Raw genomic sequence first — 12,500 nt, 5'->3', positions numbered from 1 at the left:
TCTGACATTATTGAGGTTACAGTTTAGTTGCATTTCAAAAACACTCCAGCTTTGATTGTTCTAGTTTTTTTGTGCCTTTTTTCTGGCATAGTCTATGTCTATATTATCTGGATATCTAGTGAGTGTGATTCTTAAGAGATTGTTCAACTCTGACAATTCTCGCAATATAATCTAATATCATAAGGAAAAAGTAGGGTGCCAGAGCATCTCTTTTGAGTACACCTGCAAAAATATCAAAAACCTCAGTGTCCGTAAATTTTAGTATGGCTTACAGACTCTGATATCTTTTTTCAAGACTGTTGGGTAAGATTAAAGGTAAATTTGGCTACTATTTCTAATAAGTTAAATGACCAAAGACAGAGCCCCTTCATTGGTTTGTAATATCACTCTTACTGTTATCAAATGTATTGTTTATATGTATTATACAGCACATATTTAAATACTATGTTTAAATATACTATATAATACCATGGCTTATATGGGATCTTATATATGTGATAAAGGAAGCAGAAAAACTTCCATTGACCCCCATAACAACTAGGCTGCACTGACAGTAACCATCTCAGCCGAGATCAGCAATTAGTGCACAACAACGGTTTGGCATGTTTCTACATCAACCACTTTAAACCATAAACTGTTTATTTATGTAAACTGTTATCACTGGGCAGAACGCTCCTGCAGTATTACTGTGGAAATAAGATCACTTGACAGTGTAAGTCAAACAAATAGCGTATATTGACTTAACAAAACATCAAACATCAAAAATTAACTTTGTTATGGTAAATCTAATAACAGGGTGTAATACATAATGGAATATGACAGTCAGTGCATATATATCTTGTCTCCTTGCAGTGACTGTGTGCTGCACATATAGCACATAATTTTGGCATGTTCTTTTTCAGTTGGTGGAATTGAATTGGGGAAATGTCCAAGTCCTATGATGATTCATCATGGTAAAGGACTGGTGTGTGGACGCCCTCAAGATCGGTATGGTGGAAAATCCAAAAGTTTTAGTATTTCTTTCACAAGCAACTCATAAAAAGTTAGCACACCTCCCACACCACCATCCATCTGCCATATCAAAAAAGAATTTACTGATGTCATGTGTATCATGTATAAGAAAATTTTCTTATACTATTTCATGAATTTGTGCACTGATTTGTGCGTTGACACCAGTTGATTGGAACAATTGACATTGCCCATTGCCTGATTATATGCCAACACAACTGTTGGTTTCAATACTGGATTTCCAGACCCATCTTGTATACTAGTGTCAGACATGCCAGCAGAATGCATGGTGAGCAGCAAACAAACATTTTCCTTGTCTCTCCACACCAATGTCATAATTCCACTATCAGTGGAGCAGCACACTGTTTCACCTTTGTGAAGTCTCCCAGTGTGATGTTCAGGTAGCATGATATATCTGAAGAGACACACAGTCTCACAGGTGTTTCTTTTCCTCACCTGAAGCTGATCAGGATTGGAAAACCAGTTGTCCATAAAAATGTTCTATCCTTTGTCCAACAATGCATCATTGAGCAACAAGACAGCATTCATGGATGCTGGAATGTTCGGTTTTCTTCTCCAATGTGCATCTTATAGTTCCAGATATAGCCATAGGCTGCACCATACAACTGACACACCTTATAAACTTTTATCCTGGAGTGAGCATGCCTGCTGGCATTGTACTGTTTAAATTTCAGCCACCCCTTGAATTTCCACAGACTTTCATCAGTGGAAATGTCTTGCGTGGGTATATAAACAGTTCTGAAATTTTATGCTATTTTGTCAATAATAGAAAAAATTCTGTGAAGCCTGCTCTCGTTCTTGTCGCTGGTGTTGAGATTAAGGTTTTTCAGCAGTGCTAAAAACCAATCACGTGGCATCATCTCTGCAAGGAAAGACCCTGCAGCTTCAGGATCCCAGCTCTAATATGAAGCAAGAGTCAGTTTCTGCACAATACCCATAAAGATGAACAATGCAAGGAAAACTTTGTCACTTGCAGTTGAAAACCATCCAGAATCATATCTGGCCCTTGCATTCTGAGGATGATTGGCAGCATACTCATTTGTTTTGTCATGTTTGTATTCAAACATTTCTTCTTCATGAATTCATGGAAAACCTCCAATGGTGAACTGTGATTTTGAAGGCCTGCTTTTATATCAAAGGTACCAAAAAATTGGCCATCATTTGCCACACCACATTCTGTTGGCCATGGACTGCTGCCCTACTGCACCTTTGATGTAACGGATACTCGTTATTGCTACTGAAATCAGAATCACCTGATTTACTGAGAAAATAATCCCTTTCAGAGTCTGAATAATCTATTGAGGACTCATCATGTGATGTTGAAGAGGTGGTGCTTGGTGTAGATGGACATGATGACAAATGCGACATGGTCCTTAAATTTAACAAAGTGGGCATACATGGACACAGTGAACCTGGTGTTGAAATTGGCATAGCTGGATATGACGATGAACATGAAGCCGATGTAGCTGGATGTGAAGACCAATGCGAGGACCTTAAATTCAACAAAACTAGTGTAGTTGGATGCAACTGTAAATTCCATGAAGGACCAGAATAATTTGTTGAACATGTAGAATTTGATAGGAAGTTATAGTGGAAATGGTGGTGTAACTGCCAAAACTGCTGCTTTTATACTATCATGGTGATGAAGTCTCGAACAGAGTTGGAAGTATTTACATGAAGAGTTTAGCAAACTTATCAGATTCCTTGAAATTTTCACAGTGGCCTCAATTATCAATTCTGTGAGTGGTAGCGGATATGTATATCAACCAGTACACAAACAGGTACAAAACCACAGCAGATAGGGCTACATATATTTTCGTCATCTGATTCAAAGCAAGCACACAGCACATGTAAATTTATGTCAACCAATGCCATGGGGTTAATTGAGATTACCCAAGCAATGAAGAGACAAAAACATCCTCAAAAATATCTAAAATCTCAAAACAGCTTAGGAAATAACTTCAATAATATCAATTAATTGTAATTTTAAAAAATATAGTAAAGCAGTCCAAGAATGGATTTGGTATCAAAGTCAACTGATGAAAACAATGAATATGTTTCACTTTTATTAGAACTCTTCAGCAAAGTGTATGCTACTTAGTATCGTATAAACACAAGCATGACTTTGTGGTTAAGAAGTTACTCTGTAAGCATGTTGTTCCAAGTTTGAGCCAACTGTGTGGCATTTGGGAAAGTTTCTTTAACAAGGTAGCATCAAGTTGGTCAATATCTTGCAAGTGCAACTTGATTAAGAAAACTGTGCAGAAGCCTATCCAATGTACACATATGAGCGCATGCATGTGTGTGAGTGCATGTGTTTATGTTTTTGTTTATAGTCTAAAAACTGATGTTATTTAAGCTATGTCTAATTATGTCCCATAACACAGAAATTTGATAAATATAGATCAATAATACATGCATCAGACTTCAATAAGTATTGGGGGTACTGTGATCAGTTAAATACTTAAAAAGAGTGCCTCATCCAAAGACTGTAACCAATATACAGTAGCACTGCTGTCCACATGTTTTACATAATGCTGTTACTAGGAGTCGCAATTCAATATTCCAATACCAGTATGTAAGTTTTATTGGCACAGTCTACCTAACTGTAAATAGGTATCAGATAAACAACAAGACTATCACAAAATTATTATTATCATTAACACTGTTATGTTACCAGACACTAGGTTCTTGTATTTATATATGTAACATTCCTGGCAATAGTATTGCAAAAATGGTGAGCTGGCAGAATTGTTAGCACTCTGGACGAAATGTTCAGAGGTATTTCGCCTGTCACTACATTCTGAGTTCAAATTCTGCTGAGGTCGACTTTGCCTTTCACCCTTTCGGGGTTGATTAAGTAAGTACCAGTTACACACTGGGGTTGATGTAATTGACTTTATCCCTTTGTCTGTCCTTGTTTGGCCCCTCTATGTTTAGCCCTCAGTGGGCAATAAAGAAATAAATAATATTTATTAATTCTCCACAATATCTTCCATTAACTTCAGATATGAACTCCTGTATGGTTATGCAAAATCCAGTGTCCCTACAAGTAATTGATATGTACTTGCAAGCTGCCATGAATGTGTTTAATATGTAAAATTGGTATACCCAATAATGTTACACCACCATATTTAGTGGCTATTTAAGCAATAAGTTCATGGATTGTTAATGGGTTGGATGTTGTTCTGAAGAAGGAGCAAGAACTCCTGAAATATGCCCATTTTTTCATCTTTGATCACATTATCGTTTACATTAGACACATTCAGATATGAAGCATCATAACAAATCAGTGCTGACTATAATGTCTAAAGAAAATCAATAGAGATAACCTTAAAATGTAAATATATTCAATGCTGGAATAAGAAGATGTTACAAGTGAATGGTATTTAACTATTTTAAGATTTGTTCTATAAAAGGTTTTAAAAAATCTATGGCTGGTAAATACTAGCTTACAAGAATTATGGTCAGAATAAGTGATCACACCTTTGAAGAGAATGCTCCAGAAAGGCTGTGGTCAAATGATCAAATACTGTAAATGACTAAAATAAATATTTCTTCAGTTTGCTGCTTTGAATTTGTATCTTAAAATGTATCATAGATTGATAAGTGGTGAATTGTGCCACCAATTTGATATGACACAGACACACTACAGGAAGATGAAGGTCCTAATAACCCTCAATGATATAATGGCTAATGGTAATGATTCCCAAGCTGTGCACCATGGAACACTGGTGCACCACAGAATATTGGTGTGCCACAGAGCACTGGGGTGACACAAGATGTATCCAGTTGCACCTTAAAGATAAAAGTACATTTAAAAACTGTCAAAATTAAAACTCAAATTTTATTTTTCATTTTCTGTATGAATGTGTAACTACTTGTTAATTTCCTACAGTTTAGATTATTCATATTTTAGGCTAATATATATATAAATACATATTTTTAATAGACTATTTTATTATATACACAAACTATTCTTTTATTGGTCTCAGGTATCAGGTTGTGACCATTCTAGGGAATGCCAAATATTTTCATTTACTTTAAAGTCAGGAAGCCACTCACCATATATTGTTGGATATTAAATTCATGATAGTACATATTTTATGCTATTTACCATTATCATATTTTAGCTACAATTTGTTGCAAATGTAGTTGCTGTTGTTTCTATTATCTTAGTTTAATGCTTATTCTTGTTTTTTATTATAAATATTTGCAATAATTTTTTTATTGTTTATTATTATTACAATTATTTTGTTTAAGAAGATTGAATTAAGTCTTAGAGATTCAGACCGTTGTTAGCAAAGAGAAAGGTCATATTTGACTTTTAGCAATACTAATATATCGCTGTTGTTGTTGCCAGCAATGTTTAATATATTGAAGAAACTCAAGAGATAAACAGTTCAAAATGTAACAGTTACCAATGTTTTCTTGGAATAAGTGAAATCTGTTCTTTTCTTATTAGAGATGAGGGAATCAGCTTCGAGTTCTGTCCATTTTACAAAACTGTGATTTTTTACATCAAGACCATAATCAAATACCTAATAAAATAAATGGTTTAAATAATTTAAATGTCACATGACGAGTCAGAATGCATTACGCTACAAAATCATGTGACATAACTCCTAATTAACGTTTGAATTGTTTCACATTCTAATTAGTGACTACAAGCTAACAAAGACAGCCTTGACCTACAGGAAACATCAATCAAATCTTTCTCAAATCATACACTACAGTCTTAAAAACAGTGGACCACATTGAATAAATGTAGTCATAGATTTACTGTCTGAAAAGATGAAATCATAACTGGAATGCATAATAAAAAAATTGTGATTAAATAATAACAACTAATTAATCATCATAAAGATATAAATAGTTTTTCTTATAATAACCAATTGTAAATAGTTACTTCATTGAAAAAAAATCCACAAATAAGTTTCCATGTAAAATAAGGTGTTTTTATCTCAATTTGAAAGATCTTTCAACAAAATTAAGTTAAGTTGGTTAAAGAAGTTCAATGTGGTGATTAAGTCTGTTGAATAAGACAGTTAAATCTTCATCAGCCACATCAATCACTGTGTGCCTCCTTTTTCGAAGAGAGTAGGGTTTAATCTGAGGGAGATTTGTCCACAATTTCCAACTTGTTGACCAAATCCTCTGGAAAGTTTGTATGACTGAGTGGTAGGTAGATATCAAACAACCTTACTATGATTTAAAAATTCAAATCTATTCCTGGAACTCATTGTATTTCTGGTCAAAATATTTTACATTGTTTCAGTTCAGTTAGCTGTGATACCAGATGATCTGGAATTATTGATCATTAAAACCAGATGCCATGAATTGTCCCAGTCTATCATAAGAGTAGAATCCATGATCTGGTTTTGATTACAAACTTGATGTGACATCACAGTCCATTCTGCCTAAAAATCATACCACAACCCCCACACATAGCTCTAACCACTAAATAGACACCTTCTTCACCTATGAGAGATTCCTCTCACTGCAGTTTAGTTCAAACTGAGTTGATTCTGTGATTATTTCTATCAGTTTCTACAACAGTTGCAGACATTTACAGTTTGATCTTATTTTTAGTCTTCTGTTATAATTTCAATTACATCTCAGATGCTTTAGAGCAGTGCTTCTCAACCAATTTTTTCTTTGATTCCTATTTTACTCAGATGTTGATTCTAACAATTGTGGGATGGTAGTGTTTTGTGTGATTATCTTATCTGGTGGAGCAAAATAGAGATAGGATGTTGTTATAGAGACAAATATGATAGCCATTCAATGTTTTAAAAATATGCAATTATGTGTAATGTAGAAGTATAACCAATTTATTATACATAATTTTTAACAACAAAATCTTATATTGACCCACAAGGGCCATATTGAACCCTGGTTGAGAACCACTGCTTCAGAGGAACACTAAATCAAACCCAGTATTTGACTGACCACTTTTTTGAGTTCAAAATGTAAGAAATAACAGACATTTTTTTTTTGTGCTCTAATGATTCTGCCAAATGAAATAAAGAGCATGAATGATACACAATCTCATTTCACCCCTACCCCCACCCTTCAAACCTAAGCCAGTGAGTCTTTATATGAAATCAACAATGTTGTAAGGCTGTCACTGAAGAATAAATGGAAGGATATACAAACTGTTTCATCCTGTGGAAATTGTAAATGATCAGGGAATGTGTCTCTCCACCACTGGTCAACAGCACTGTGATATTGTGGACATACAGTTCCTGAAAATGACCAAACTGCAGCCAGACAGAATATATTGTTGTAATCATCATAATTGACTGGTTCAGAAACATTCTGTAGAGCCTGTTAATTAGGAAACACAATTTACATGTATGTTATTAATTAGGCTTTGATATTAATTCTAACAGAAGTAGTCGCATTAATCAGTCTCAGTATTTGGCTGTCGCTTCATTTTATCAGCCATGGAAGCCAAGAAGGGAAGATAACCTCAGCAACATTTGAATTCAAGATGTAATAGGAAATAATAATGATTTCTAACATAGGCACAGGGCTTGTAATACATACACACACACACAAGTGTGTGTGTGTGTATGCACGCGCACGCATATGTGTGTGTGTGTGTGTGCACGTATGTATTGGCTTCAAATTTTGGTACAAGGCCAGCAGTTTTGGGAGAAGGGTTAAAATCAATTAGACTGACTCCAGTGTTCAACTGGTACTTATTTTATTGATCCCAAAAGGATGGAAGGCAAAGTCAACCTCAGTGGCATTTGAACTCAAAACATAAAGATGAATGAAATGCTGGTAAGCATTTTGCCCAATACGGTAATAATTTTGCCACCTTAATTTCTGTCTACATCTTACAAGTGCTATTTAACCAATGATTTCACTGATATGATATCATTCTTTATAAATCTATAATATAGACACAAATAATAATTTCACAACAGATTTTACATTTCAAATCAGTAATTTGATGTGTGTGTGTGTGTAAGCATGTATTTATTTTATGTATACATATTTGTAAGCATTAACTAGCATGCGTGTAAATGTATGTGTGTTTAAATAGGGGCAGGCATGACTGTGTGGTTAAGAAGCTCACTTTGCAACCAAGCAGTCTCGGGTTCAGATGAGAAATATGAGAAATCAACAGTAACAGCAAATAAAACAGCAAGCCCTATTTCCAAAAGTGCCATAGATTCTAGAGATAGCAAATGAAATCAAATATCTTTGTAGCCCAAGTGAAAGTTACATTTTATTTTTATTTTTTTTGTATCTCATCAAGCCCCTGTGGCTAATTGTTATAATGTGGATCCTTGTCCACTCGTATGCTGTCGTCGGCATTATAATACTCTTGTTGCCCCTATTATGTTGTGACAGTATTCCATGTCTTATTGTTTTTGTCTCATCTATTATGCTATCGCTGATAGCTCCACAAGGCAACAACTTTGTAAGGTCTATCTTGACAGTAACTCAAACTTGTATACATCACAGAACTGACACTGACTCCAACTGAGAACTCATACAATGCTACTACTACTGATCTCCTACAACGACCTTATAGCAGCTGGTTCATACCACTTTGTCATGTGGAAAGGAATGTACCATTTTCACTCCAACACTAAGAAAAGAGTATTGTTATTATTGTTGCTATTGTCATTGTTTTCTTTCCTGCACGGTATATTTACATATTATTCTATTTTTGGTTTCACTTCGTTGTTTACAAATATTGGATCTTTATCTTTTTCTTCATCTTTTTACTCATTTCAGTCATTTGACTGTGGTCATGCTGAAGCACCAGCTTGAAGAAATTTTAGTCGAATGCATGAACCCCAGGACTTGTTTTTAAAGTCTGGTACTTATATGTATATAGACAGTGATTTTCAATGGCCGGATAACTGAAGAGATGTTGGCGTGGGCTCCCACCTTGGCATCCGAAACTTGGAATTTTATCATGGCTACCGAATAAGTGTCACATATTTTTACAGATAAATTCCTCTATTTATATAATATTGAGGTCGCTTTCTTTCTTTTGTTGTCCTTCCTATCAATATATCTATAACCAAATAAATAACAACAGCTCATTACAGCTGTTTCTTACACATTTTTTAATAGAAGAATAAGTAGGCTTAGAAAAGTGAGTAACAGATGAATTTTTTAAGGACATTACATAACCACTTTCTTATGTCTTAACCCACAGCAAAACAACCTCAGTCCCACCACCTCTTTCTTAAAAAAAACTGTAATCATCAAATGAAGCATAATTTCAAACAATAGGATATCCCAAGTACACAGAAACATGCCTGAAGCTTGCCAAAACTGACCATGAAATGGGAGAAAAACCAACAAAAACTGGCTGTTATAGGCATGGGGCAGGGGTGTAATATGATATCTATGGTCAGTGACTAGGGGTGGGGCAGTAGAAGAAGTAAATTGGAGTTAGCTATACTGGTTTATTTCAGAGACTGGAGAAGATGTGTAGGCAATTATAGTGTAATTAATTATAGTAGGCTTAGAAAAGTGGGTAGCAGGGAATGAATTGAAGAAAAGATAGGCGCAGGAGTGGTTGTGTGGCAAGAAGCTTGTTTACCAGCCACATGGTTCTGGGTTCAGTCCCACTGCGTGGCACCGTAGGCAAGTGTTTCCTACTCTAGCCTAGGGCTGACCAAAGCCTTGTGAGTGAATTTGGTAGACGGAAACTGAAAGAAGCTCACTGTGTATGTATGCATGTATATATATATATATATATATATATATATATATATATATATATATATATATATATATATATATATATATATATATATATATATATATATATATATATATATATATATATATATATATATATATCTATATATATATATATATATATATATATATATATATATATATATATATATATATATTATATATATATATATATATATATATATATATATATATATATATATATATATATATATATATATATATATATATATATATATATATAATATATATATATATATATATATATATATATATATAATATATATATATATATATATATATATATATATATATATAAAGCAAGCCCTTTCTAAAGATTAATGTTCAAAAATAGGAGGGTAGAGATACCTACAGAATTACAGTGGATAATGGTTGACTGTGGGGATGGTAGCAGGAGACTCAAACATTGATTCTAACAATTGTGGGATGGTAGTGTTTTGTGTGATTATTTTATCTGGTGGAGCAAAATAGAGATAGGATGTTGATATAGAGACAAATATGATAGATGGGATAGTGAAATGCACTTGTAATAAGAGGATGAGTGTACATGGAACGGAATTATTACTTTTGCATATGATGTGTAGGGAAATATCGGGCACCAGTAATAGTGTACTAGCTATCATTTCTATTATGGAGTTCAAGGAATAAAAGAGTTACCTAATAAATTACCTAATAATGAAGGTATACCAGATCGGATATCTAAGTAAGCCAGTAGACTGCAGTTGCCTATTTATTAACCAAATAGAATGTTATAAGTGGCATTAATATTATTTACTAAGATAGTATAACTCACTATTATAGAAATCAGGTAGTGTACCTTAAACTAATAGTCGTGGGTAAGAAGTTTGGATGATATGCACCTTCATTATCATGTGCCTCACAAATGACAGTAACTTGGTATGAGGATTATTTACTTAGTGGAATAGGAAAGAAACTCGCTAGGGAGTGTAGGCTGCTGTTTTATGGGATAGATACAGTCAAATCACAAATGTGTAATACTAGGTCTAACTATATAGGAGAATAGTTCCTTCAATATTGCATACCATTCAAAATCACATACTATTCAAATAATGTTATCAAGGTTTATAAGTAATAAGGTTTAGAAAGTATAGGAAAAGGAAAAAAAGTAAAAGATAACTCAGATGATTAAGTAGATCAATGCACTAAGGGTTTACATAAGAGAGAGGTGGTGGGACTGAGGCTGTTTTGCTGTGGGTTAAGACATAGGAAAATGGTTATGTAATGTCCTGAAAAAATTCATCTGCTACTCACTTTTCTAAGCCTACTATAATAAATTACACTATAATTGCCTACACATCTTTTCCAATCTCTGAAATAAACCAGTCTAGCTAACTCCAATTTACTTCTTCTACTCCCCCACCCCCAATCACGTACCGTAAATATCATATTACACCTCACTCCACCCCATAATGCTCATAACAACCAATTTTCGCTGGTTTTTCTCCCATCCCATGGTCAGCTTCGGCTAGCTTCAGGCATGTTCCCACTATGTTCTTGGGATATCCTACTGTTTTGAAATTGTTTCATCTGATGATTACGGTTTTTTGAAGTGATGTAATGTGCTCATTTTATTAAAAGATGTGTAAGAAACAGCTGTAATGAGCTGACATTTATCCATCGTCTGTTAGCATTCATTTGCTTGTAATACACCATAGGGATTCACAACACATTGGACACCCTGGAGTTTACCAAACAATGTGTGATCAGCACAACATGTACTTTGGACTAGTCCTTAGGTGCTTAATACTCATAGGAGTGTTTTCTCTGTGTACACAACATGAATATTCTACTGGATATTTAATCAACCATATATGGTGACCACAGGTTTATCAAACCCTACCTGGTGCATATTATTTCAAGTACCTGATTCTATCAATAATCCTTATTATATATATATATATATATATATATATATATATATATATATATATATATATATATATATATATATATATATATATGACAGGCTTCTTTCAGTTTTCATCTACCAAATCCATTCACAAGGCTTTGGTTGGCCCAAGGAGTGTGTGGTTGGAAAGCAACCTTCTTACCACACAGCCCTGCCTGCACCTGCTGATTATTATTATTGTTTCATACCATGTACAATTATTACAGAGAGGTAACATGTTTCCGTGAATTTTTTTCTGCTTTGTTTATACAAAAACAGAAAACATTTTTGAACAATTTTGTTTTAACTAATTTGGCTTCACCATATTTGAATATGGCTCTTAGTCTAAAAGCAGTGGGAAGTGATATTATCCACAAAAGTAGTAACTCAAACATAAACAAATATATCGATTTGACAATTAAAAAGTTCTGGATAAGAACAATACTCAACTGAAGAAAAAATATGGCAGTTGCGTGTTACAAAAGTGTGCATTTCCTTGCCTGAGAAATTTATCTAAGAATTAGCGAGGATAAAAGCAGGGCTTCAATGTGCTCTCAAAGAAGCAACTGAAGGAAACTTTAATTGATGTATACATCAATTTGTTGTCATTGACTGGAGTAAATCATCTGGAAGTATTTGCTGAGCATTGAAAACTGAGGGTAAGGCTAAATGACAAGCAGAAATTGTGTGATATAGATCTATCTATAGACTCATACCACAATACATGGATCAATGTAATATAAGTAATGCAATCAATGTAATACAATGTAATACAAGCCAGGGATATTGATAATGTGCTGGT

The 12,500-nt window shown here is 34.0% G+C and overlaps 1 protein-coding gene across 1 annotated transcript in view; it reads right to left on the bottom strand.

The window, feature by feature from the left end:
- Window positions 1-12,500, bottom strand: part of LOC106883723 (dynein beta chain, ciliary) — a 362,109-nt gene that overhangs the window by 136,066 nt on the left and 213,543 nt on the right. The window contains exons 53-54 of the mRNA XM_089364269.1: window positions 7,189-7,359; window positions 5,451-5,570 (exon numbers count right to left, since the gene is read on the bottom strand). Of these exons, the coding sequence (XP_089220395.1) occupies window positions 5,451-5,570; window positions 7,189-7,359 (291 nt within the window). The remainder of the gene's footprint in view (window positions 1-5,450; window positions 5,571-7,188; window positions 7,360-12,500) is intronic.

Source organism: Octopus bimaculoides, chromosome 16, assembly GCF_046866305.1.
Source record: "Octopus bimaculoides isolate indiv1 chromosome 16, ASM4686630v1, whole genome shotgun sequence".
NCBI lineage: Eukaryota > Metazoa > Mollusca > Cephalopoda > Octopoda > Octopodidae > Octopus > Octopus bimaculoides.
This window is presented reverse-complemented; position numbering and strand designations above follow the sequence as displayed.